We start from the raw sequence: 27,891 nt of genomic DNA, 5'->3' as shown, positions 1-27,891 counted from the left end.
TTCAGTTTTTAAATCTTTTTTAATGTTTTTGTATTTTTTTTCTTAATTTTTTATTCATTTATATTATCTACAAAGTAAAAGTTTTCATTTTTTTTTTAAACTTAACAGTTATGCAACGGTCAAGTGAATCGGGGCTTGCCATCATAATTCTTAAATAATCCCTCTGTTTCTGCCAAATCTGTGTTACAGGAAGCTTCTCTTTTGTTAAATTACAACATGTTTCATATTTATTTAGTCAGATATCTTATTGTTGGTAATTTAACCCCAAGTCTTGAACGCAGCGATAGCAGCAGCAGTTAACAGTAATGTTAATACTGTGTATACATTGGAAGAGTTGTAAGTTTCAAGGTGCAGACGGAAACGCAAGTTCCAGTTTTACTCTCGGTCTTCGCTCTTGGCATGCTGATTCAGGTTTTGCAGTTAGCGCCCCCTGCCAACCGCAAGATGCATTGCACCATTTTTTTTTTTAATCGTCTAGGAAGGGTCCATTCTCGTTAAAACTTTTTTGTTAAAAACTCTGTTCAACACGTCTTTTACCTGTTAGTATTCTTTGATTACTGGGAAGAGAGGGGGGATAGGGCAACATGATGTGGGTTTAGTGACTGCCCCTTGGTTCAGGGCAAGTAAGGGCTTTTTGAAGGATCAGGGGAGGGGTCTGGGGGTATGGGGTGAGTGGGTTGGTTTCTGGGATAGAGGGGTGCAACACGCCAGGCATCCTTCACTATAGCTGCTGCTGATGGTGGGGTTGCACTATAGAGAAAGAAAAAAAGATAGACAAAATTAGATACAAAAAAATAAACATGAGGGTAACATTTAAATTAAAATAGTAGTTGAAAATTGAGGTGAAGAGCCAACACTGAAGATCTTATGAACACCGTGTCCACACTGATAAGTTATAGTCACATATACACATATGGCTAGTTTCCCATTCATGGACCGAGCCTATTCCTACACTTACGTTTCAGAGAATGTTCCATTAAATTTAAGATGTAGTATGGGCAGAGTTGTAAAAGTCACTAAACCAACAGATTCTAATTAGCACAACTCCTCAGAGTCAGGTACATCAGCGAAGTAGTGGAATAGTTGGCGAAGGAACTGACAATTTCACTGCATTCTTTATTACATTAGTAATCATATGCATGGGACAAATAAACATCCTTGTATCCTTGAATCATCGTTTTGGGTGCACAAGTAGACCCAATACACGGTAGGACTTATGGATTAAGCTTAGACTCTGGCTTAAGAAAGTATAGTTTTGAAACATTCCCCATAATGTCAGCATACGGTGTTGTTAGTGACAATGGCCGGGTTTCCCAGATTCGTTAAGAAGCTCTTAAGTGGTAAGAACTTCTTAGGAGCGCTCTAAGAACGTTCTAAGAACGCTCCTAAGAAGTTGGGAAATCTGGGAAACGCGGCCATTGTCAATTTCAGTTAAATCTGTGAGCGTACTGTACCTGGGGCGTGTGCCATGTAAGAGAAGTGTGTTGTGGAGGACACGGGGATGGGGTTGAGGGCGCTCTGGGGGAGCTGGGGCTGAGGCCCGCCGGGGGGCTGCGTGGCCATCAGCATCATGTGGGGGTGCGAGGGCGTCGCGTGGTGCGAGGGCACCATACCAGACTGCATGTGAGCCTTAATGGGACGAGAGAGAGAGAGAGAGGGGAGAGAAGAGAAGACCGTTACTGCAAAGCCATCAGACCCAAACACTTCCCTAAGAACATTTTTTTGACATGATCAGAACATCACAACATGGACCGTCAGGACCATCAAGAACTTCTGGTACTAAATCAGCTTATTTCTGAAGCTGTTATATTAACTCAGTCACAACAAGAGCAATCAGAAGTCTGTAGACCCTCAATCCTCACACACACACACGCACACACGCACGCACGTAAAAAGCTCAGTCATGATGGTGATGAATGGTGCTGGTCAGAAAGAGTCCCAGTGGGGTGTGTGTGTGTGTGCTGGCCGTACCTGCTGCACGTGAGCCATGTGCGAGGGGTTGTAGCCGTGCTGCACCTGCTGCGGGTGGAGGTAGACGGCCTGCTGGGCCGAGGGGAAGCTGGCCTGGGGCGACTGCGGGTTGGGCCCCGGGGTCATGGAGGGCGGGGTGGGCGCCAGGGCCGAGTACATCTGCTGCTGGGGCGAGTTGCCCAGGTGCAGCGCCGCCTGCTGGGCCTGGTGCGGCTGGTGCTGCACGGGGCTGGGCGCCGGGTGGTTGCCCCCGTGCTGCCCGCCCTGCTGCCCCTGTCCCGTGGGCGTGGCGGAGGGCTGGGGGTGCTGCGGGTGGGGGTGCAACGTGGCGCTCGGGTGCTGGTACTGCTGGTGAATCGGGGCGGCCGACACTGGAGGAGCAGACCGTTGATAAACGTTAAGGGTGAAGTAGCCTTCATCGATCTCAATTAACAAAGCTGTGTGTGCTGCCATCTAGTGGATGGGCCATCAATGCAAGGTGTTGTTGTTATTACTTAGTGTTGTTCTCGTTTCATATGGCTCATAACTTTCTTTTAAGCCTTAATTTCCCACAGGATGAATAAAGCAATCTACTGTATCTAATGTAATGTATTGCCATACTGCATAATGTTTCTAAATGATGTAGACTCCCATCTGGTTTGCATTTGCATGTGCACGAGTGTGTGTGTGTGTGTGTGTGTGTGTGTGTGTGTGTGTGTGTGTGTGTGTGTGTGTGTGTGTGTGGGAAGTGAAGGCCTTACCATACATAGTGTGCGTCTGCTCGCCATACTGTGTGGCGGAGGAGGACACCAGAGTGGGCTGGCCGTGTGCGTTGGGTGTGATCATCCTGGCGCTGCCCTGCATCACCGGACTGAAGACATGCTGAGCCTGTATGCGCACACACACACACACACACGCACGCACGCATTTCAGAGAGTGGCAAATGAAAATCACATTGCCTGACATTTCAACTAAGTGCCGTAGCTGCTTTGCTAACATTCTTGCGCATGCAACACCCACTTCCCACTGCATCTGGCGGGGCAACGCTTCCATACAAATAGAACATCGGTGCCAAGACGCTACGACCTCCCACATCAACTCTAACAGAAGACTGCTGGTGATGCGCCCTTGGGAAGCAACAGAGAAATGCCTCCACACTGTTTCCAAATTAGCACTGGCATGACTGATCTCATCTGAAACACTTCTCAACAGAACCCACAGCATTATCAGACGGGGAAGTCGTCTTCCAGTTAACTGCCAAAGTCCGCAAACCATCACCATCGATCACAGTGGGCATCTCAAAGTTCCGACTCAACATCTCAACATTTTTACTTAGTATCTCAAAATCCACCAACCCACAAGAGGAAGAAACGTGGCTTCCATATACATGTGCATACTGTATGTGAATACATACCGTAATTTCCTGACTATTAGCCGCAGCTTATACATTGATTTTGCTAAATGTCTTAAGCTATGAGCTTAATACATGGGAGCAGTTAATATGGCATTAACATGGTTTTGTTTCTTCTAACTTGCATAAAATACTGTCCTGCGGCTTATACACAATGCGGCGAAAACATGGGGAATTACAGTAAACGTTTGTGTACACACTAGGGCTGGGACAACGCATCGACTTAACCGATTAGTTCGACGCAAAAAATACGTCGGTTCAAAATATGCGAATCGACACGTCGTCAAAATCAAAACAAGGTTGGCGGCAACGTGAGTGACTCCTCAGAATTTCAAAAGTGCAAGGCACTGCAGCACGCACTCGTTCCTCTACTGCGTTTCTCTAACTATGGGCCGCGGACGGAGCTGCACCGGTCCGCAATGTAGAGAGACTGCTGGTCTGTGAGGCGTGCAGTGAAATTAGGCTCAGTGCTTCACCTGATAATTTGCTGCGCAATTGATGAAGCAAACGCGGCCCGACAGAAAAAGAAAACAAAAGTTTCAGCAATCAGGAAGAAATACTTGCTAATTCGATGTGAATAAACATACAGCAACACAATGAAGTGTTGGTATGAGCGTTCATTGAATGCATGCATGTGCGTGTTTGCGCGACAGAAACTGAAACTAATCGATAACGTTGGTGGCAAGTTCTGTTCAACCTGCTGTTTAATTATTTAACGACATTTAATAGAACAACGTGGATTCTTGATACAGAGCAGAGTATAGTTCAGTCAAATTTGCGTATGGTCAAAAGATTGTAGCCTTAGTCTTTCATCTAAAAATCTCCAGATCAGTGATTTACGCCTATCTAAAAGTTTCAGCAATCAGGAAGAAATACTTGCTAATTCGATGTTTTATAAACATACAGCAACACAATGAAGTGTTGGTATGAGCGTTCATTGAATGCATGCATGTGCGTGTTTGCGCGACAGAAACTGAAACTAATCGATAACGTTGGTGGCAAGTTCTGTTCAACCTGCTGTTTAATTATTTAACGACATTTAATAGAACAACGTGGATTCTTGATACAGAGCAGAGTATAGTTCAGTCAAATTTGAGTATGGTCAAAAGATTGTAGCCTTAGTCTTTCATCTAAAAATCTCCAGATCAGTGATTTACGCCTATCTGCTCGGCCGTAATACATAGACTAAAGTTGGTATACGTGTTTCCTGAATCCTTACATTCAGAGATTCAAATGGAATTTCATTAAAAAGCATATCAATTTCGTCTCCATTTGCCTACCAGAGTTTGATGCTTGCATGAGGGAAACATCCCAAAACAATAGCACCCATATTATTGCTGTTGTTTTCAGAAGTAGGCTACTGTATTTATCATGCAACCATGCAAAAGCTATTGTAATCTTACATTACTAAAGCAGGTCTGATTTTTTCACAAACTTTTTGTGAACAATATTAGCATTTAAAACATTGACTGCTTTGAAGTGAAAGTACACTTAATACAGCATAATAATAATAATTATAATAATAATCATCATAATGATGATTTGATGGGGGTATACAGTATGTGTATGGGCCCTATGGCTCCAAAGTCCCAAAGACTTAAAATAAGCCTACTTAACTTGTCATTTTATTGATGACAGTTGGGATCTTGTCCCCTTCAATTTGACAGCACTCCCAGTGTTTTCAAGGCTTCAAGGTTTTATTGAATGCTACCTCTGACTTAGAATGCATTACTTTGCACTTGCATAGTCTTTCATTTTGGAATTTTAAGAGCAATAAACATACATTGCAATGTTTTATTTCATTCAGATATGTAAATCAACATGTATATATTGCAATTAGTCAATTAGTGGGGAGATAATCGATAATCGAATCGAATCGAAATCGAATCGAACTGAAAAAATGAATCGTTAGATTAATCGATGCATCGAAAAAATAATCGCTAGATTAATCGTTTAAAAAATAATCGTTTATCCCAGCCCTAGTACACACACACACACACACACCAGGTGTGGCTCCGGTGACCTACCTGTGACTGGTAGTGTGGCATCTGCTGCACCAGTGGCTGGCTGGTGAACTGCTGGGGGCTACAGGTGAAGTACTGGGTGGAGTACGCTGGGCTGGGTGCTACGATGGGGGGCCCGGCGGCCGTGGCGGGGTGCATCATGGCCGACGCCCCCTGCGGGTGGTGCTGCTCAGGCCTCTGCTGGGGCATGTTGGGCACTGGAGGGGCAGAGGAGGGGCAGAGGAGGGGGCAGAGGAGGGGGCAGAGGAGGAGACAGGACAGGGTTTGAGTGACCACAACAACGTGTGAACCATTAAAGTTGGATTTTGACTGTTTTTTATCTACAGTTATCGTTATCGTCGTCTTTATCTGTGGTTTTCGGAGCTGATTGTGAGTAGAGGTAAACACAAGTCTAGTGAGTGATAGCAGATGTGGCATGGTCCAAACAGCGCTGACGGCCTATTCTAGTGTTAGATGCCGCATGGCTTGCTGTGCCACAGACTCTTCATTGTGCACTGCACTTAAATGTGTACTAGAACCATACTTTTAACCTAATCAGTACCAGCACTTTTAATATGTACTACTAGCACCTTAATATGCACCAGCACTTTATTGTGCACTGCACTTGTGTATTAGCACTGTACTTTTGAGCATCAGGTAGGGCAGATTGCACAGCTCAGATCCTCTTGCACTCCGGTCCTTATCTGGTTGCCAGTTACGCATTTTCTTTCTTTGCATGTTTTCACTGTCTTTACACAGTGTTGTCTCTATGTTCTGTATGTCGGTCTGTGCAGCAGCACCCTGTCTCTAAACCAAATTTCTTGACTTGAATTGACTCAGAACCACTTAATGCTGAAGAAGTAACACAGACCTTGAAGTGCACTGATCATGACTTCTTACTGACAACGAAATGGAGGTGTGTTTGCAGTAAGTTAAGTGATGATGGTCTACAAATGAGTTAATATTGCAACACCTCCGCTGGCCCTTTCAAGTGCTCTTTTAGCTGATTCTTAAATAATCACTAAATGAACTTAATAAGCCTGCCGCATTATGGTAAGTGGCAGTTAATGAAGTGATGATATATAGATTTCCCATGGTTCTCATGCCGCCTTAAGCAGACAGCCAATCGCGTGCCATGAAGCATTTTCCAGCAGCAGGATGTTGCTTTCAAATAAGCACACACACTCACTGGCACTGCAGCAAGCGATTAGTGAAATGAGAGCGAGCGATAGAAAGAGAAAGAGAGAGAAGAGAGAGAGAGAGGAAGAGGAAGAGGAGAGAGAGAGAGAGAGAGAGAGAGAGAGAGAGAGAGAGAGAGAGAGAGAATGGCAATGTGTTATGTGAGGTATTAGTAAGCATTCTCACCTTTACCTGGTCTGTAGGGCTTGGACTGGCTCACCGTCATATGAGGCACCTGCACGTGGTACATCGCTGGAGGCTGGAGAGGGGGGAAGATGTAACCATTAACTACCAAATAATACACATATACGGCTCAGCTTCGCTTCTGGAAACAAAGTTTACACTGCCAATATAGATCAATCAGTCAGTCATTATATAACATCTTACAAAGCATGCTATAATGTTCTTCAAATAAGCTTTTCTTATACAAAATCATCACTATCACCACTCAAATATGAACAGTCACTTGAAGGATGCAAAATTCACAAAATATAAATGGTGTTTTAAGTGTCATTTGTTATTTGGGTGGATTTGTCTGTTGGACAAACAGAAAGCCTCCTGTAGATATATTGGACCCTATTCACATTGGCATTATGTCACATATTAGAAAACAACTTCAAGCTCCAGCAAAGCTAATGATCCTTGCAACAGAAATCCACTAGTAAAACTGAAATTCAGTAAAGCAAAGGAAAAGACCATCAGATTAGGTCTTTGCAATAAGAAATAGGGAAACCAACATCTGTTGGGGCTGGCTAAACATTCACAGATCATACTGAACATCTTTCCAAGAAAAAGGGAAAAAAGCTTAGAATGGCACAAACCTTCCAGATAATGCTTTTCTATTGGAGAGAGAGAGGGGGGGAGAAAAAAAAAGAACCAGTCTTTAGATCGTCTCACTTACAAAAAAAAAAAAAAAAAAAAAAACGTAAAAAAAAAGTACATTAGTGACTGAGGTTGGATCACCAACTATTTCTTACAGCAACAATGCAAGAAAAATGACCCTGTAAAATCAAAGAAAAATGGCATACCATCAACCAATATACTGACTCAGAGATATGACTCATGATGGGAACATGGATGGCGTGGTTATGGAACTAAACTGGTTTGGACACTTCTGGCTTTTGGTAGCAACACATGCCAACCAAGCATCGCATTCCTCTTCTTAGGGAGAAGCAAAGCTCATGTCCGATTTCAGAGATGTGCTTTGGTTTTCCCCGAACACAAATAAAAGGCACTGGACATACGGCCCCTTTTCTGAGCCATCTATTGGCCAACACAGAATAGAGAGGGGTTGGTGAACATATGGAACGGTCAATTTTGAGGTCATTTTGAGGCAGCCGACAGACACTGCAGCTCACTATGCAATATTACTATTGATAACCGGCTCACTGACTCAAAAGTTATAATATATCAACTGATCAAGACTTACAGGCTGAATTGAGACATCTTACATTTCATGATCACAATTATTTCAATCAAGGCCTTGTAATCAAGAGCTTGGTCACTTGCTTAATGAGCTTGTTATTGGAGCACATAAATGCATAGCTGTTAGACAGTTATGTTGCACATAGCCAGACTCAAAAAAGGTGTATGTTGATTAATAATGATGATAAATGGGGATGAAAGAAAAGCTATGGATATTGCAATTTATTGCACACTAACAAATAGCTTTTCCCTAAAGATAGGGTCAGTAGAGTTGAATTCAAAGAATTCTTTCTTTGGATCTTTTATTTACTAAAAGATGCCCTGTAAACATTAAAAAACACACAAACTTGATCCTACCATCCCTGCAAGCAACGCTCAGAATGATCTACCTGGTGTATAGTAAAGAGTAGGTCTTACAAGTAAAATGACAGGCCTGTCATTTTGTAAAATTGTTGTAATCTTTTAAGATACAAGCTACGATTTCATTTTTGTTCAAATAAATTTTTCACCCACAAACAATTGGTGAATTGGGGCCTTTGGAGACACAGATGGAAACATGGACCACTGTGCCAATTAACTGGAGAACCCCGTGATTTGAGGAGAAGGACCTGTCCTGAGCTTGTTAATCTTTCCACTTAGTCAGTAAAAATCCTTGCAAGATGCTACATAGCTCCTTTGCCCTGGCAGTTCATCATGAGATATTTTACGTATTTTCTGTCTTTCAAGTGCATTTTGTCTGAAGCCTTCTCACATCTTCATCTGAAGGACTGGTTTCTTCCATGCAGAGGTGAGCATGCACATTAGGGTCGTAGGACAACAGGTCAACCACATGCATTCATTAGAGGCCAGGTGGAGTTAGAGCTGCACGAGATGAGGTCAGTCTCGGGGGTCAGCGCATGCACAGATGACGGAGGAGAACAGATGATCACAAGGTGCACACTAGACCATGACATGAGTCGGACTAAAGCTGATGGCTCCTTGCGTGTAGAGGGATGGACACAAAAATAACTTTAAAAAAAAAACGAAATACAAAAACGCAAGTCAGGAGAAGGGAATGTGCATGCAATGAAGATATGGACTTAAAAAAAAGACAGAAAGGGAGATTATGTGTGCATTTGCGTGGACGCGTTTTTTTGAGTTTATGCTCGGAAGGGGAGGGAGTGGGAGAGCAAGAGCGAGAGAGAGAGAGAGAGAGAGAGAGAGAGAGAGAGAGACAGGCAGGCAGAGAGACAAAGAGAAAGAGAGAGAGGAAGTGAGTGAGTGAGGCCGGCGCTCACCTGGACTCCAGGGCTGACCGGCGTGAGCGGGTACATCTGGGGGAAGCACACGGGCTGGCCGTACATGGCGGCCGGCGGCTGCTGCACCACGATGGAAGGGCTGGGCTGGCCCTGGGGCCGAGTCAGGGTCGGGGTGGCCGGCTTGGGCTGCGGAGAGACAAGCGGGAATGTTACAGTGGAAAAGCAAAGCAAGGACATTACAGAGGAAAGGCAAAGAAAAGCATTATAGTGTAAAAGCAAAGCAAGAACATCACAGAGGAAAAGCTAAACTTGACTTTCTACTTGTGCCAAAACATCTACACAGTAATACACTAATATACAGTTCTGCTTCACGAGGCATGTCAATCATTCTCTGACGAACGCACCGACTAATTAAGCTCATGTGAGAATGTGTGGTGACACACGCGTGACACTAATTGGGCTAATCGGGAGAAGGAGAACGGGGAGGCTTACTGGTGTGCAGAATGCTCGCGGATTGAACTCCTTGGCGTTGGGGTTGAGGGTGGACTTTCTCACATTTCTGTGGCAAAACACGAACAAAACAGATTATTGAGCAGATTAATAACAGAGCCTGAGAGTAAAGCCAATGAGTCAAAGACACTGGCTCACTCGGGAAGAAGTACTGGTTAAGAATAACATAGGCAACAGAGAGCGCTTTTAAAGTTCTTAGAGCTTTCAAAAAGTATGTGACAAAAGGTGTGCTTTTGCCATCAGGTGTCAAAGGTACATACCAGTATAATAACATACAACAGGCGCTAGTCTCCAGATAGGCTATCAGTACAAATCAGACATAAATCACACAGCCATCACTGCAGTCGTCTTTCCTCCGTCCCCCTCATGCCACCTCCTGCTGATACTGTTGCTGTGTCAGCTCTTCAGCTCTTCAGCTCTTCACCCTTCTTCCACCTGCCGCCTCAGGTCTCTATTGCCCCCATGCAGCATGTCTCTATTCCCTCCTGCCTCATGTCTCTTCTGCCTCTGTCTCATGTCTCTATTACCCCCTTCATCGTGTCTCTATCGCCCCCTTGCAGCATGTCTCTATTGCCCCCCTGTCTCATGTCTCTATTCCCCCCTGTCTCATGTCTCTATTCCCCCCTGTCTCATGTCTCTATTTCCCCCCTGCCTCATGTCTCTATTGCCCCCTGTCTCATGTCTCTATTGCCTCCCTGCCTCATGTCTCTATTGCCCCCCTGCCTCATGTCTCTATTGCCCCCCTGCCTTGTGTCTCTATTGCCCCCCTGCCTTGTGTCTCTATTGCCCCCCTGCCTCGTGTTTCTATTGCCCCCCTGCCATGTGTCTCTATTGCCCCCCTGCCTCATGTTTCTATGGCTGCCCTGTCTCATGTCTCTATTGCTCTGCCTCATGTCTCTATTGACCTGTCTCATGTCTCTATTGCCCTCCCTGCCTCATGACTCTATTGCCCCCGTCTCACTCACTCAGCCACCGGGTCTTTCTTCTCCTCCTTGTCATCCTTGGTGTCCGGTTTGCCTGCGCCTCCGCCGGACCCCGGGGTGGACGTCTGCACCCCCTGTGACGTCACGTCGGGGCTCCTCTTCTGCTCCGGCCCTGCGGCGGCGGCGGCGGCGGCGGAGGGAGACGGGGAGGGAGCGCCGCCCGTCTTGCCCCCCGCGGCACTCATGTTGGGGGTCGTGGCGGCGGCGGCGGCGGCGACGGGGGTCGTGGAGGTCTCGTCTGCTTTGGAGCCGGCGGAGGAGGCGTCGGCTGGGCCCTTGTCCAGCGGAAGCTCCTTGGGCTTGTCCCCAGGGCCGGCCTTGGACTCGAAGACTGGATCTGTGTTGGAACTCGACTGCAACTGTGGACAGAGGACGAGGAGATGAGGACACAGAGTGCGGACGGAGAAAAGACTTGAAGAGACAGGGAAAAAAAAGGACGGAAGGGGAACTTTTGATGCTTTGAAGGACTGAAAGGGTCAACAGCTTTCAGCAAGACTGAACATAAAAACTATTGCATTTAATCCCCATGAGCACATTAAAACTCTGTTTGGAATGTTTTTAATTTCAATATGCATATAATGTTGACTTCTGGGTCAGAAATCACTGTACTGTAAAACACTTTAATAAACAAACTCATCCACTTACCCTGAAATCTACGCTAAATTTCTTTAGATTGTCTATTTGCTTTCTGTGGTCAGGACCCATGGACCCTAGGAGGACAACAAAACAAAACACCACGTTAATGAAACTCAGTGTGGTCTCTGGGTCCACTGATAAAACACAACCAGCCATCAGCGATACGAGAAGATAACAGGGACGGCGTCTAGATGGACACACCTTTGCTGACCGTTCTGGTCATGCTGGGAGAGGACTCCACAGGTTTCACATTCTCCTTGTTGGCGGTGGGAGAGTTCTGCCTGGCCTCCTGCACCCGCGGCTCTTTGGCTACGGACACAAGAGTGACCAATACTGAACAAAACAGCTCAAGACTGCACCTAAGGAGAGCATACCAATTACAAACAAGCAGACATAGGGTGCCTCTCATTTGCGCTTTTATACGTCCTCCCTCGCTCCTCGGGCCTCGATCCTCACTGATCTACATAAAGAATGATCAATGGGATAGTCTATCCAGTGTTTGTTATAGATCAGTGGGAACGCCCCTCGAGGATCAAGGAGAGATGTTGAGAGGCACCCCGAGTAGCATCAGCGTCACAACAAACACTCATCCATCCAGGTATCAAAACGGATATAGATTTTAAACGGAGATAGATTTTAAACGGAGATAGATTTTAGACGCTACAGTGAAGGTTGAGGCAAGTGGGCGTTACCCTCTGCTGAAGGCGTGGCGGCCAGGTTGGAGGCGGGGCTAGCGGCGATGGGCGATCCAGCCGCCATGGGGGTGGCCACGGAGTCGATGGGGGCGGTGCCCGTCTGCGGAGAGGACACGGCGGTGGAGCCGGGAGACGCCCCGCCCAGGCTGTTCTGCCGTGGAGATCGGGGTCTGTGCGCTGTTGGGGAAAAACATTGCCGAACCGTGTCATATGGCTATTGTGACATGGTTATATGACTATGACAACACTATGCAGCGAGCAATAACAAATTATTATACATACTTTTTTTAATGTATACTGAACTTTTTTTAACTGAACTGCAAGTTTCCTTTGTGCGCTATAAATTCATGCGTATTGACTACGTGAATGAGTAGCAACTAGGAATAAGCGAGATAACAGCATTGTTTGTGGCCTGGTATATGGAATGAATGAACTCCAGTCCAGTTTGTGATGTGGAATACCTTGACTCTGCCTCGTCTATCAATCTCCTCGGCAGCAGTTATTCCTTACATTAGTAACGCTAGTCAGAACACAGCCAGAGACACGATCTCATATGTGCGGCCACTGCTTACCTCCACTGACCACGGAAGACCAGGTGCCACCAGAGGGGCTACTACGGGCGGCCGGGGGCGCTGACGCCTCCCCCGGTGCATTGTGGGAAAGGAAGTCCCCTCCTGGAGGACCTCCGCCGCGGCAAGTTTGAACGCGGTGCGTCCGGGGAGTCCGCTGGGACTTGGGCGACATCCTGGGAGGACCTGCGGAGGATGACAAGACATTGCGCAGGTTACGTTTGTCCCTTAGTCCCCACACGGTCACCCGTTGTGCCAGCGGTGCAGTCCCCCAGTCGTGTGCCACAGTGAGAGAGACGTCTGGCCTGAGACGTCCCAGGCAAATAAATAAATAAATAAATAAATAAATAAGTGTTAGTAGTTGTGACCACACGTTACTTGGTTGCTCACACCACACAGTGTAGTGGCTTGAGGGTGTGCCCGTTTGAACAGTGACGGATGTGCACGAGCACTGCTATTCCAGTGGTATGTCGAAATAATGCGATTACACTTTGAAATGATAAATGCGGAGAGCCAATTAGTCTTACTTACTATGCGGTATCTCCGCAGGGAATTAATCATCTATCTACAGCCTCCGGCATCTCCAAATTTTAGCCCGATTAAAAAACTATTTCCAAATCAATGGGAGGACATATTCTGAACTGCGGCTAACACGCCCACCCATAAATCACAAATAGCAGTGATCCAGATAGTGGCTACCCTCTGTGTGATTTGTATGCTAAAAGCGCAGGAGAGACACACACCAAAGTGCACGCTAGGGAAAAGACACAGACAGCCCCCAAAAAATCAATAGGACAGGACGAATGCAAGGGTCCGTGTGAGACGGTGAAATGTTATCTGGCCCACGAGGGGCGAGCCCAGGCGGCTAGTCACAACAGCAGGGTCGTTTGAGGCTAGCCTAGCGCGCTGAGGCCGGCGACACCTCAGCTTTAAGGCCTGTGCCTACGTGACATGACGCCAGATGACGGAACGCCGGGAATAGATTCAAATCTGAGGGGCAGATCACTGAATAAGAACATTCTTTTTGATCATTCCTCGGGGAGAATACAGTATATTGCCTTTATTGGTTTCTTCCTGTAACCCAACGGGCAGAAAGAGGAACTGGCAACATCATAAAAAAGTATCTTTATCTTTGCTGTATGGATAAAAACCCTGATAATGCCTGTTGGACATGTTGCAGGTAACTGTATATGTAAATAAAAGGCAAAAATGTAAATGTGTATAAGGATATATACGAGTAGAATTGCTTTGACAACAGTGCTGCAGTGATGGCGAGATCAGAACCTAAGCGGTGCGGTGAGGGGGGTTGGGGTGGGGGGTATGTGTCAGAAAGTGTCAAACTCCTCTGCTGTTGGACAGCGGCTGCTTTTGGAAGCAGAAGCCGGAGGCGTCTCCGTGCACACACACACACACACACACACACACACACACACACAGAGCTGAGGCCAAACCAAGACACCTCCCACACACACACACACACACCCCAGGACCAACGTGCGCCAGGCCAGCCCTCCCCCGTGCCAGGGGTCGGGGAGCGGGTACCTTCGGAGGCCATGCGCTTGGGCAGAGTGGAGATGGGGGCGGGCGAGGGGTGAGACGGGGGCCGCGAGGGCCTGGAGAGGGGTCTGGAGGGAGGCCTGGTGGGGGTGGCCGCCCTGGGGGGCAGGGAGGATGAAGAGGAGGAGGAGGAGGAGGTGGAGGAGGTGGCAGCAGCGGCTGCCATGGAGGCGCCGGCGCCCGACTGGTAGCGAGAGGGCGGGCGGGAGGAGGGAGACTGGCAGCGGGACGGCCAGGGGTGGCCACCTGGTAGGGAAAGAATGAGAGTAAGAGGGGGAAACCATGGAGACGAGTCAGAGAGACAGAGAGCGAGAGAGAAAGAAAGACGAGGATGGGAGGACAAGACCTGATGGGAGGTGGCAATCAAAAGGGACTAAAAAAGGCCCTGATGAAGATCCCATAGGCATGTAGCCAGTATTTAATAGGGGTGCACGATTCAGAAAAATGTTGATTCGATTCCATATAGATTTTTAGGCTCAAGATCTGATTCAACATCGATTTTATTCAAAATGGATTTTCATATTCAAAATGATTCTCATGATTCTCCGATTCAAAAAACAATTCACAGTATATTTTCACTTTTCAATATGATTGCAGTAGACATGCAACAAATTAAATATAGTTTAATACTACTCAATGTCAACTTTGAGTGAGATTTATTGTTTTCATTCCGTCCACTCAAAAGAATGGCCAACATAGAGTTGTGATTTTGACTACATTATTTACTATAGGCCTACTTGATGACATAGCCTGCACCCCAACAATATCCTGGGCCAATGTACAAAATAGGGAATCATGTGATAGCTTAAGTTTCTGATATCAATGCTGATTGAAGAGGATGCAGCTTAAAGGTTGCTGTTATTTCAGTTGAAAATGGAATAAAATGACACCTCTCCCTCTCCTCCCAAAGTAACACTAAGTCCTTAGCCTACATCTCTCCTCCTAAAGTAAAATAGTAGGCTCTATCAGTTGTTATACTGTGCCAGGATTGTGCAGGCTACATCACTAGTTTTACAAGCGCACACACTAAATGGAGAGCTAGGATTAAAATGTAGACTGCACCTTCAAATATGTGGCTATTGATCAATCACCACAATACGTTCGCATGGTGATATAGAGGGCCCTCCCGAGATCATTTTTGGATGACATGTGGAAATGTCAAGGTGGTAAACTATTTAGCAGGCCTACGCCTAGACAGGCTTTGTGGTTAAAACTATGAAAACCAGTAGGCCTAGTCTGCCACAGCTAACTTCAAGCACAATACTGAACTGCGGTCTGTAACACATAGCGAAGGACCGCAAAACATTGGCGTTTGCGCCAACTAGGCTACCTCAGAGCTCTGGGCTTACTCTGCTGAACTCACTTACTTTTGCACACCCTAGTATTTAATAAAGGAGTTTTATTTTTATACAGGAATGCCTCGATTCTTTTGTTTCTTCAATTTGCTTCAATACTGAAGTCGTCCATTTAATGTTACCAACATCATCTTTCACGGTTTGCGGTTGGCACATTCAGAGTTTAGCATTGGATTAGAATCTAGCGGAGGAGGGGGAGAGAAGACGAGGCAGAGCTGACAGACGACAGGAGGATGGTGAAAGGGAAAAAAACAGGGAGACATTGACTGATGAAAGAAAACATAATGTAACACTTGATTACAACTCAGACTTCTGCTATCATCCCAGAGAAGGAAGGAAGAAGGGGAAAAAAAACGAACAAAAAAAACAAATTAATAGTTTATGAGCATTGGACAGTCTGGAGACGTCGACAGCCACCTGGTGTTCTGTTCCAAAATTAAAAAAAAGAAAACCCTCCTTTGAACTAGACTTTACACATTCCTGCGCAAGCTGCTTGTCGCTGCAGACGACAGCAGATCAGACTTGTTTTCTCGTCACTGTCAACCTGCTAAAATCACAGGTGCCACGCCACCACATTCAGAGCCCAATAGTGAAATGCTTCCTCACATCAGTACTCTATATAATATAATATAATTAGAAGGCAAGCTATGAATCATCATTTCATTTTCATAACTTACTAACTGCTGGTTTGATCATTATCATACACTAGATTCATTTCAATCTCAACAGACTGAGCAATGCACACTAATAATTAAAACTCTGCGACAAAACAATCTGCCTTCAAGTGCGTTCATTCCTAGTCCTGGTGCCTGAGACGTGCTAGCCCTTCTCTGTGGCCAAACTCAAGCAGACACAAAGGCAGCGTTCGACCGAGAGCTGCTCGCGAGCGACTCACCTCCGTTGACGACGCGCTGGTCCATGTTGGGGGGCGAGTTGTAGTCGTGGGGGGCGGAGCGCGGGGTGTGGGGGCCGGGGCTGCACTGGGCCAGCCGGGGGGAGTTCTGGCGCCCGGAGCCCCACGACAGGTTCCTCTGCCCGGGGGGAATGTACTTGTTCTCTCTGGTGGAGAGATGGAGAGAAGAGTGGGGAGAGATGGAGAGAAGAGGAGAAAGAGAGATAGAGAGAAGAGTGGGGGAGATGGAGAGAAGAGTGGGAGAGATGGAGAGAAGAGGAGAAGGAGAGATAGAGAAGGGTGGGGAGGTGGGGAGATGGAGAGAAGAAGAGAAGGAGAGATAGAGAAAAGGAGAAGGAGGGATGAGAGAAGAGTGGGAGAGATGGAGAGTAGAGCAAGGGAAAGTCAGCACACGACATCAGGTAAAAAAACTATAATAGCAAGGCTGGGGAATTGAAACTAAGGAGGTAAAAGCAATAGGCATTTCAAAATATATATTTTGTTTGTATACTGATCTTTTTATTCATGAATTAAACGGGTACTGAGAATGCATTGAGAGAAGGGGGAAAACGGACTGGAAGCAACGCGCGTTTTCTCCACCACAGTTAATTGCATGTTTTCCTTACTGCCTTTGATTAGTGCACATTAAGGATGACCTCTGGGGGCTCGGCTCGCATTTTCCACTTCCATCCCTTAATGTCGCCGCAGAGCACTCCCACGACACCGCTGGGTGCTATGACAGCACACACACTAGCTCCGTGCGGTGCTGTGCAAAAGCTTTAGGCTCATATCGCAGCACTCGAAAGTGCAGCAGTTTCAGGATAACATGAATAATTCTCACTTGTCAATGCAAATGAGTGGAGCTAAAGTGGCTGCAGACGGAGGAAACATATCAAACATGTTCGCTCATCATTCGAGTACCACGCTAAAACATCTCGATGCATATCTCTCTCTCTCTGTGTGTGTGTGTGTGTGTGTGTGTGTGTGTGTGTGTGTGTGTGTGTGTGTGTGTTAGGTGAAACCATGCATCTGACCTGTTGAGTGTGTGCCCCTCTCTCTCTCCGCGCGCCACGGCGGTGAACTTCTCCTCCTCGGAGCGCTCGTCGTTCTCCAGCGCTAGGCGGGCCTTGTAGGCGGCGCTCGACTCGATCTCGTCCGCCAGCGCCGTGGCCCGCTCCTGGCGCTTCCGGAACTCCTCCGAGTTGTCCCGGTCCAGAGGAACTCTGCCACGGCAAAGAGGAAACGCCACAGGAAGACACATTTAAAATCGACCCAATTAACCAGCTGAATATGCTCTAAATGGAGTTTGTTGTCGTCAGCTGGCTAACTGGTGTTCCTGATGATTCCCGGAAGGGTACACAGCTATATAGTGACTGATTTAATTGCCTCCATGTTGCATAATCACATGTAGGTGATTAATGAGAGAGAAAAAGAGAAAGAGAGAAACAGAGAGAGAGAGAGAGAGAGAGAGAGAGAGAGAGAGAGAGAGAGAGAGATCTCCTTACGTGTATGAAGAGAGGCTGCTGTCGTAAGTGGACTTGACACCGTAGTTTTCCTCGTTATACTTGAACATGTCATCAGGATCCCAGCCATTAGACTAGAGAAGTGGAGCACAAACAAGACCTTGATGACCCAACACTAAGGAAGAATCTACAGAGGATTTGGAATTACATCAGCCAGCTTGTATTACGGGAAATGTAAGCATTTAGCCAACGGTCAACACCTTAGACCCAACAAAAAACATGACATGCAGCTGTGGTAAACAATCAGAGACTGTAATCAATCCATTAACTGTCAACTGTGGTCTTGATCAATTTGGTCATAATCAATCAACAATTTTCATAATCAACTTCAGTTTTAGTCAATTTTCTATGAAAAAAGAAAAGTGTAAAAAATGCTATTATTTTTCAAATTTCAGGACATTATATTGGGCTTTGGAAAATACTGTTCAAATTTCCACAACCTCCGGGTTTTTCAGACCAAACGAGTAACAATTACTCGAGATAATAGTCGACAGGCTAATCGCCACCGTGAACGACTGTTAGTGGCAGCCCTAGCTTGCGCGTGACAGACCGTGCGCCGTCTCACCAGGTCCGTGTCTAGAGACTCCAGGCTGTCTGAGGCGTGCTGCTCCCCTCCATCCCACGGCTCCAGATCTTTCTCTTTGTGCTCGCCATTCACCCGTGCACTCACGGCAGAGTCTGTGAAGTTATCTACAACACACACACACACGCACGCACGCACACACACACACACGCACACACACACATGCATAGACGTAATGGTTATTCCGCCAGGAAACGGTCGGGACACAGGAGGCATGACACAGAGGGTGTGGGGGAAGACACACAAACACATGCGAATGTGATAGACAAAACACAGACGGACACAATTTTAGGCAACACATTGAAACACCAAACACTTATTTTGTGTGCCGTAAAGAAATACTAAGAAATCATTACTAATAAAACCAAAACGAACACACAAAAATAGGCTTCTGTCCACCCCCTTATTGTACCCCTTTCCATGATTTTCAGATGGCTAAAAGCTTATATTAAGCTACGCCAACTGCCTTCACCTCTCAATTTCCCCCCCCAAGATCACAAAACACATGAGAAAAGAATGCCAAAGGTAGAGGAAGAACCCACAGTAAGGAGTGCTGAAATGAAGCCAAAAGCTGTAGAAAAGCGTTCATGTGATCCAGCTGAATTATGGGTAAGCAGATCAGGTGACCAGGAGGAGCATGTTCACAGGAACCAGCACTGCAGCCTGGAACAGAGGCCTGGGGGCTTCTGGACACTATTATTCATCTCTAGCACAAAGGCCCGTCCGTGCTTGTGATTATTCATTCAGTTATACTGCCTCATTTATTTTAAAAAATGCGCTTCTTTGTATAGTGGATAAATTAAAAAAAATAAAAGATATAATTTGATATGGTATTTAAACCAAAGGATAGCATTAGCACTATCTATTAATTCTCTATTTGAGAAACCCCTAAAATGGCTGAGGGAAGTTAACCATTTCCTTTTCGGGAAATTCCAATATTCTGCATCATAATATTCATACTAACAAACAGTCCTGAATAATGTGCCCATGTACACAGATAATTGTGCCAGAGATCGATAAATCTCAGATGTGGTCAGCAAAGTTACTGATGAGTTCATGGGACTGGACTTCTTCTAACATCAATGGGGCAGCGCCAGTGTCCAGCGCAGAGCTACAACACTGGCTACCCGCGAGAGCAACTGCTGGTGCCACTGATGGCATGCCAGCGCTACTGCATCTGAGTTCAGGCTGCGCGCACGTCAGGGAGAACAAGGTTCACAGTGGACACGGTTCTACGGCTAACACAGCAGGGATTAGGCGGAACGGGAGAGCGTCTAGGTGTCAGGAGGAGGGGAGGCAGAACACCATGCAAAAAAATCACATTAGATCATCACATTCTAATTCAAACAGCACATGTGCCCACGCAACGGAGAACAATTAGTGTCTACTGGACAGAAAAAAACGAGGAGGCGTAGGAAAATGAAAAAGAGAAATACAAATGTGCCGTAGGACACAGAGCAGCAAATGGCCATGTGCTCACAGACAAAAGAAACCCTGTAGGGCTTCAAAGGTCAGGGATATGTTAAGCTTTTAGGGACTGTAGTCTCAAGAACTTTTGTTTTGTGCCGGAATTTAGCGAGACTTGTCAGAATGTATCTCTGGCTGCGTGTGTGTGCGTGCGTGTGTCAGTGTGTTTACATCAGTGAGAAGAGAAATTGGGGAATACTTAACAGCACAGAATACTTTTAAGTGTTTGTTTAGTAATAATTAAAAAAAAAACAGCACAGTCACTGCTCTGTTGTTGGAACCTCCCATTCCATAATCATATTGGGTCAAAGAGTATGCTCTTACACTCCAAACAAAGTGAGATGTAAAGGCAAAGTCTTCTGGGAAAGGGGTTTGGTAAACATAGGTAGGCCTTCCACATGTATATAGGCTATACATATTGCAGTAAATTAAACAAATGAATGTAACAAATGCCAGAAGTTGCAGAAGAGGAGAAAACGGCCGCATTACCTGTTTCTGAAGGTACTACAGATTGGAAAAAGACAGTGAAAGACAAGAGTCAGTTGGAGGAAGACAGTCACCTCATCATCCTGGGCTAAAGCTGGATTTGGTCAAACGTGGGGTGTTCAATCATGTTTTAGAATAAATAATGTTAAAGTGGTACTAAACAAAATGAAGAGCTTTGAGCTATCCATGCCACTTATATGTGGAACATTGAAGACCTCACCAAAGGAAGTTGGACTGGATTGCCAACTGGAACACTAGACTAATCTCCCTCACTGATTTTTAGGTCTGTTCCTGGTTACTTGGAAGGCCAAGCAAAGTTCATAAAGAACTGCATTTAGGGCTCCACCCATCTAATCCCAGGAATACGTGTGTGGAGCATTGAGGAGCCTTGCTCCCTGTGCTCCCTTTGCTAAGCGTGTCTGGAAAGATTTCCAGCTGATTGGCTTCAGCTCATGTTATGTGATGCCACATTCCTGTCTTCTCCAACATCTAGAGGGTTATTTATTTCATTTTGATTTACTTATATATATATATATATATTTGGCTGACATTTTTTAATCCAAAGTGACGTAATGACATAACTCAATTATAATTCACAGATAATGGCAAAACGAGGACATGGCTCCAGAGGCACTTTACCTAAAATGGACATGACCGGGTGTATACAGGGTGGGGAGAACAGAGAGAATGAGAATGGTCTGGAAGTTCATGTGGAGGCCGGCTCACCTTTCTTGGCAAAGTTGAGGTCGACGTCCTTGAAGTGGACCACCACCACGTCGGAGGACTTGAAGATGATGCTCTCGACGATGTCCTCCCGGCGGGGGCCCACGCTGGGCTCGGGGCTCCGGCGGTGGGCGGCGTCCAGGACCAGGTCGCACTGCGGCCAGAGAGCCGAGTCATGAAAAGCACTCAAAAACGGGTCTCTGTCCACTACCAACGGCCAGACGCCCATTAACAGACTAACCACCCTCTCTTTCTCGGCCCTCTAAGTGTATGATCAGCGGACGGCACATTAAGCTTGCATGAATAAGATCCAGCATTAATCGATTGAGCGGAACAGTACACAAACAAAATGAACACCAACATCCTGACACATGGTGCCAATGCCTTACAAAGTGAAAGACAGGCCAATGGGTGTCTGCCAATGCAAGACGGAAGGAAAAAAAAATGCCTGATGTAATTCTTGTTATAGCCAGCGCCACTGACGGCTGTAATGTTGTGCAATATGGTTGCAATGCTGGGCCATGGCCAGTGATGCCGGAGATGCCAGGGACGTCTACAGCTGGGTTATTATGACATACCACACGCCGCGTGCGTATGTTTGTGTCTCGCACAACTCCGTGACTCACCTCTGGACCATATGTTTTGAAGATTCCGTCGTATATAATGCCGTTTCTGACCTTCAGCTCACACTTGGTTCCCTGTGCACGAGGAGATAAGATTCTCGATCAGGCTTCAATATAGACGAAGACAGCAATGCATTTGGCATTCCAATCTCAACTGATCCGTCTAGCTTTTTTTCTGTTTCAGTGACCGCTGAGCCTTGTGGATTGGTTAAAGATACATTTTCAGTCACCGGCTAGACTAAGGAGACATGCGTTTCTGACGTGCTTTCCAGTGAATGTCTCCGGTCATCTCCTTATCACATCTGAGAGTTTTGTAAGGGCTTTGTCACATCAACTAAAGGGTTGCGAGATTAAATGGTGACGCCAGAGAGAAATTGGGCAACGTGTGATAAGACCGGGCACAGTAGCTGTAGCGTCAAGGCTATTTCTCTGAAACAGAGCCCCAAACTTACCACAACTGACGTCAGGATATGAACCATTCTCGTGTTGGCATAAACGCCATTGAAAGGAGTCTGGAAAAGAAAACAATGGGCAAAAGTAGTGTGAGTTGTCTGTGTAATCATAAAAGCTGTGATGTTACAGCCGTAGGTCTTTCCTTTAAAACATAAAACCTCTCTGACAAGTGCAGCGTATCTGACACAACAGGTAGTGTTCACATCTCATAGTACTTTAATGGCGCCTTACTCCACTTACTGTTTTGGAATATTACAAGGGCAGTGCAGTCCACAAACACCTAGCACACACACTGTCTAAACTGCACAAGCAAACTACCGTGATAAAAAAAAAATGGTATACGGAACAAACACCTTGTAGTCAGCCCTATGTCTCATCCATTTCCTTGAGCTTCAAAAGTGACGTTAGGACGTTTTCTTTTTTTAAAACTTGATTTTGAAAGTGTTCAGTGACCTTGCAAGGGCATTTTAAGAAAGGGGAACTCCATATATTTATTTCAAGTCAATGCAAGTAATCTGTAAGTGATTGATCACATAGGTCAGGTCAGCTGGATGTTTGTTAAATGATTCTGCATGAACCATGAGTAGAGGTTCAAGTCAGTTATCCCGATGGCCTTGATTGACCAAGGCTTTCCAACCACAGGCTCAGGCCATTGAATGTTGGGTAATAATTTTCACACAACCTGGTGCCACAGTGCCAACATATTGTTGGTTGTCCTCCATGACTATTCAGATGGACGTATTTACTTTCGCCATCTTAAATGACCAATACTAGGAGCAAGGGTCTGCAGTCACTTGACTGCTCTTGTTGATGTTATTCCTACATTTAATGGCTATAAGGCCCCATCAGGGAATTAAAGGGATGTACAATCAATTCTACTTAAGGCTATAGGTTCGGGACTTGCTGATAACCAGGCCGTTCTCTTACATACAGTCCCCAATTCTGGTGAATGGTTGTTGATACTTTTATTTATCTACTTTTGCACTCTTCTTTTTCAAACATTTATCTAAAATGATTTGCAAGGTTGCAAATCAAACCATCTTTTCCTGTCGAATGCAAGTAAACATTACCTTCAGATCTTGGCCTGTAAGATCATTAACTCCTCATCTCTGATTGCAGGTTAAATGAATTAGGATAACTTTCTGAAGAACGACATTCAATCTTCTCAAGGTTTTTTTAACAATGTTACTGGGCAACCACATAATCAGTCCCATATATTTATCATTGGATGATGACGACTATTTATTGTTGCCCAATATCAATGGAAACATGCCAGTACCACAATCATGTGGAACGTTGCTCAAAAAGTTGCTCCGTGTATCATCAGCTTGAAAGTGAAGGTGGCGTCAGAGATGAGCAAATTTTCCACATCAGATGATGCGTAACTTGGTTTTAGTTGTCAAGATGCTTTGGTTGCTTAACGACACAATGATGCAAATGTTGCTAAATCATCTTTACCAACAAGAAATTACTATGAAACTAATGAGGTCATATCACCCTGAGCATCATTATCTGATGATCTGTATTAGGCCCATCTTCCTATTGATTAACTGAAATGGCCCTTACTGAACGGTGCCTTCAAAAAAAGACTGGCACAGTAAAATCAGCTTGGACAAACACAAAAGGTTGCACACAATTCACCAACTGTTTACATCAATATGGGCAAATAAAAACTCACAGCAGTGGGTGCTCCCTTGGAACTGTTTCGTCCTCTGTAACAGAACAATAAAAAAAGTGATGTTAGATCAGGGAACCATTATCAAAATTAGAGATGAAACATACAATTGATTTTAGCCAAGCCAAGAAACAACCCCTCACAGTGTATGTGGCATATTGCAACAGACCTGGTAACCAACAAAGAATACAAGGCACAATTCTATCTTCTAAATCTACTTGCCACTGCCGTGGCATTTATGCCAAGGGCACACAAACTGAGCGGAAACCTAACATTCCACTAATGGACATTCCACTGTCCAGTAGTATCTCCACACAATCCTGCTTTTATTGCTGTCTGACAGCACCCGTATTAGAAATGACAATCAAAATACCTTTTTCAAAGACAAAACACCTCTGACAGCCAGCAAGCCCTCCACCAAACTCTGTCACAGGTGCAGAACCAACTCTGTTTTTTTCAGTCAACTGCTGATCTACAGCGCACCAATTCATTATGGACCAGTTAGCTGGAATGCTGAGACTCCTGGGGTCTGCCAGTTTGGCTGCTGCCAATGGCAAAACGTGAACAGACAGGCTGAGGTGGTCAAAGTTGATTGAGCACATGGAGACACACCCACTGCTCAACACCAAAACAATCCTCAAACGCCGCTTTTCCAATCACTGTAGTGATGCTCATGGGTAAGCATACTTTTGCTCAAGCGAAATAGCCCGCCGCCCACGACATATGCCGGGTCTGGATGCTTGGTGGTAGGCTGCTGCAACATACCTGTCCTGCTACTGGTCTCAATAATTAACTTGATTTCGTCTTTTACACTCATTCCACGTAGCTGGCCAGCGCAATGCACTGGCGTTAGCCAACTTAGCAACATTACACTACGCCATCCCAGGTCCATGGTTAAAATCCTGGGTATTCAATTTGCTACAGGTACAGCGTGATGCATTAAACATCGCTCTGATAAAGATCAAAATCTACAGACTACAAGCACGTTACTTACACAAATGTCATGATTCAAGGACACAATTTTAAGCACCCTCGCAACGTCAAGGTTGCCCTCGGTTGACTTTCCCCTGCAGAACTCACATGCACATGCGCGCGCTCGACACTCGCTAGCTCGCAGCATCGCATGATTTCTCCAAAAAATTACAAGACCCAAATGAAACATCTGTGATGGTAACTGAATAAATGGCTTAGACTATATAAGCACTATCAACATCAGTTAGATGAATACAATGTCAAAAAAAAAACATGCAGTAATAAGGGGGAGGGGGGTGCAGTTGCAGTTCCTTTCCATACCACTCAATTCGGCCGACTAGCCAGCGATAGCTAGCAGTTAACTAACATGAACCTGCCAGTTGAGCTTGCCTTCAAAGCAAAGGGACATGGCCATCTCGTTACGCACTCCTTGGAGCTCAACAAATTTGACGGTGCTTGCAGGCAAATATTTGGTCCCCACACGGAAGAATCTGACATTACGATAACAATAATAGTATCAATACAATCTCTGCCACTGGCACCGGGTTATTTATCAAGCCAACTTAAACTAACTGCACAACTATAACGTTGACCCTAAACCAAATGCTTAGCTAGCAAGATAGCTCAATGTTTTTGCCATAAACCTAACTGGCCTGTCAATTGACGGCTAATTAGCAAGGATCTAGGACCATCACAGGGTAACCCAATTCTTCAGCAGGTAGTTGTCATGTCAGGCTCTCAAATGGCATGTGACACTGGACATTCCTACATCTTTGTCACTCTTTCGTTATACAAATAGGTAACTTTCGTCCACATAACTTTGCATTGACAACGTTCAGCTTGCCAAATGCTAACGTTAGCCAACAATGGTTAGCGTTTACGTAGCAAGCTAGATGCACACGTTTTTTTTCGATATTGAGGTGCACAAAGCAAATAGGATAAACAGAATATAGCTAATGTTAAGGTCAAGGCCGTGTTGTTTAACGTTAGCGTTGCATTAATTGCTTGCATGGATCAACAGTACAAACTCTTGCTTAACAAAGGCATTTGTCGGCCTGCTGCATATTGGCATCTGATGGACATTAACGTTAGCCGCTCAGACGTGACCTAGCCAATACCCGAATATTCTCCAAATTCTAAAAACAAATGTACGTGTAAATGTACTGCGACTTATTGCAATGTCTTTGTATAACTACAAAAACTCAAAATCCAGCACTGTCAACATGGACAAATGTAAGGTGTGGGAAAATAATCACATATTTGTCGCCGAACCCACCTGCCAAGACTTTGTCGTCCACCAGCTCCTCCACCCCCTCCAGCTCCAGAGGCCGCAGCAGCACCGCTACTGCTACCGCCGGGTTTACGATTTCCACCGGCCTGCTTCATTGACATGATGATCCCATAAACGACAACGTGTAAAACGTATTCTAATGTTTACATAAGACACCAAAATACACAATGATGAAATATTGTTCGAAAAACCTATGCTAACAAAATGATAAACACCAGCCAGCTCTTTTGGTCGTTAGCCCTGCTGCTATGAATCGTAACTAGCTCGCTAGCTGTTCTGGTCGACAGCCTGGCTTGCTAATGTTAGCTTCACTTTATTTTTTTCTTAAACTCAATTAATTCCTTTCTCCGCTAGAAAACAGGAAGCGCTATCTTTAAAACATGTATACTCAATAGCAAACTAAAAATGTTAAAATAAAATGTTCACGCAATCTCGTGAAATTGTATTTTCAGCTAACACGGGGTCTATTCCTTGCTGACAGTGAAAGGACCTAAATAGTCTGAAAGGGGACTAAAAATAGCGGATGGATATATAGACAATACTACAGTGTACACTGTGGACCGCATACTTTAGTGCATTGACAACACGAAGACGGGTATTATTTAATATCAGCTATATCTATACAAACTAAACCATTGTCTGCATATGTTATTTACACTGCACACATGAGTATTTGTTGAGCATGGATGTGGAAAAAAACGCACTATTTACAGGAAGTAGGATGACTTCACAATTGAGTGGTGGTAATGAGGCATCCACGTGAGCCGGTGCAAGTAGTAGCCAGTTGCAGTTCTATTGTAGGCTAGTTAACATGAATTTTGATGTATTATAACCAACAATCTGTCATAGGAGTTCCTTTGACAAATAATGTCGTCTCTGGAGACGCCTCCTCAGGGAAACCCTTCTCGCATCTTACATCCGCTTTTCTCTGCATTTGGAAGACATCCATTTCTATCCATGGCGTTGTCCAAAGTGAAGTAATTTGCGACAAATAAAACCATCAGCACAAACCAGATTACTGTAACGTTTGCCCTTACGTGACTGGATACATTCTAATGCAAAATGCAGTGCGCATAAGCATTTAACTGATTTAGAAGTCCATGCAAACACACACCAGTTCAACAACTTACCTAAGTAATCTATTTTGCACCTACCTGTACCAGTGGAATCAGAAATTGGAAAAATCAAAATAGGCTTACTAAAAGTAATTGTCATTTATTATATGAACTAGTCAACAAGGATTCAAGAATATCCTTCTGTCATCCACTGACAGGAAAACTAGATGCAGGTAGTAGGCCTGGAGGTGAGATACACACTTCTAAGATGAAATCACTTGCAGTCGGGACATATTTTTGAGAGGCACTCTGTAGGTAATGTACAGATATTTTGAAGGGTAATCTAATTGTATTGTTTACTTTACTTTATATAAATTAATAACTATAGCAAGTGAGTTCAGTAGGACAATATTTTACATAAATTCCTAGTTGAGAGGAAGATGAAGATGAGTGCTTTAGTTACACCAAAACACAAGAAATAGTACGGGAGTCTTAATGTCTGGGCTGCTCAGGAGCACTGATGTGCCATGCGTCTCACCTTCAAGTCATTACAAAAGCGGTTCTAGCTTCAGCCTTCTTCCTAAAAACGCCAGCCTACTGTATGTTCAGTGGCTGCACAAAACCAGGAGGGAATTCT

At 45.1% G+C, this 27,891-nt stretch overlaps 1 protein-coding gene across 9 annotated transcripts; it reads right to left on the bottom strand.

The window, feature by feature from the left end:
- Positions 1-26,687, bottom strand: atxn2 (ataxin 2). 9 transcript variants are annotated; one of them, XM_062517133.1, is made up of 25 exons: positions 26,185-26,687; positions 23,940-23,973; positions 22,261-22,320; positions 21,812-21,883; positions 21,189-21,339; positions 20,466-20,480; positions 18,492-18,616; positions 17,909-18,000; positions 17,438-17,626; positions 16,407-16,570; positions 14,142-14,402; positions 12,603-12,785; positions 12,028-12,207; positions 11,537-11,644; positions 11,345-11,409; positions 10,682-11,058; positions 9,699-9,765; positions 9,246-9,392; positions 7,365-7,382; positions 6,730-6,802; positions 5,389-5,582; positions 2,712-2,838; positions 1,972-2,342; positions 1,455-1,629; positions 1-750 (listed from the first exon to the last, which is right to left on the bottom strand). In XM_062517133.1, exons 1-25 carry the CDS (start codon positions 26,298-26,300, stop codon positions 722-724), a joined length of 3,393 nt encoding a protein of 1,130 aa, XP_062373117.1. In that variant the 5' UTR covers positions 26,301-26,687; the 3' UTR covers positions 1-721. The 9 variants fall into 9 exon arrangements, with proteins under 9 accessions (XP_062373117.1, XP_062373118.1, XP_062373120.1 ...); XM_062517134.1 differs by having other exon boundaries at positions 6,736-6,802; XM_062517136.1 differs by lacking the exon at positions 7,365-7,382.
- Between the last annotated feature and the right edge of the window lie 1,204 nt (positions 26,688-27,891).

The sequence above is a fragment of the Sardina pilchardus genome, chromosome 16 (assembly GCF_963854185.1).
Source record: "Sardina pilchardus chromosome 16, fSarPil1.1, whole genome shotgun sequence".
Lineage (NCBI taxonomy): Eukaryota > Metazoa > Chordata > Actinopteri > Clupeiformes > Clupeidae > Sardina > Sardina pilchardus.
The sequence above is the reverse complement of the archived record's forward strand: the minus strand, read 5'-3'. Positions and strand labels throughout refer to the sequence as shown.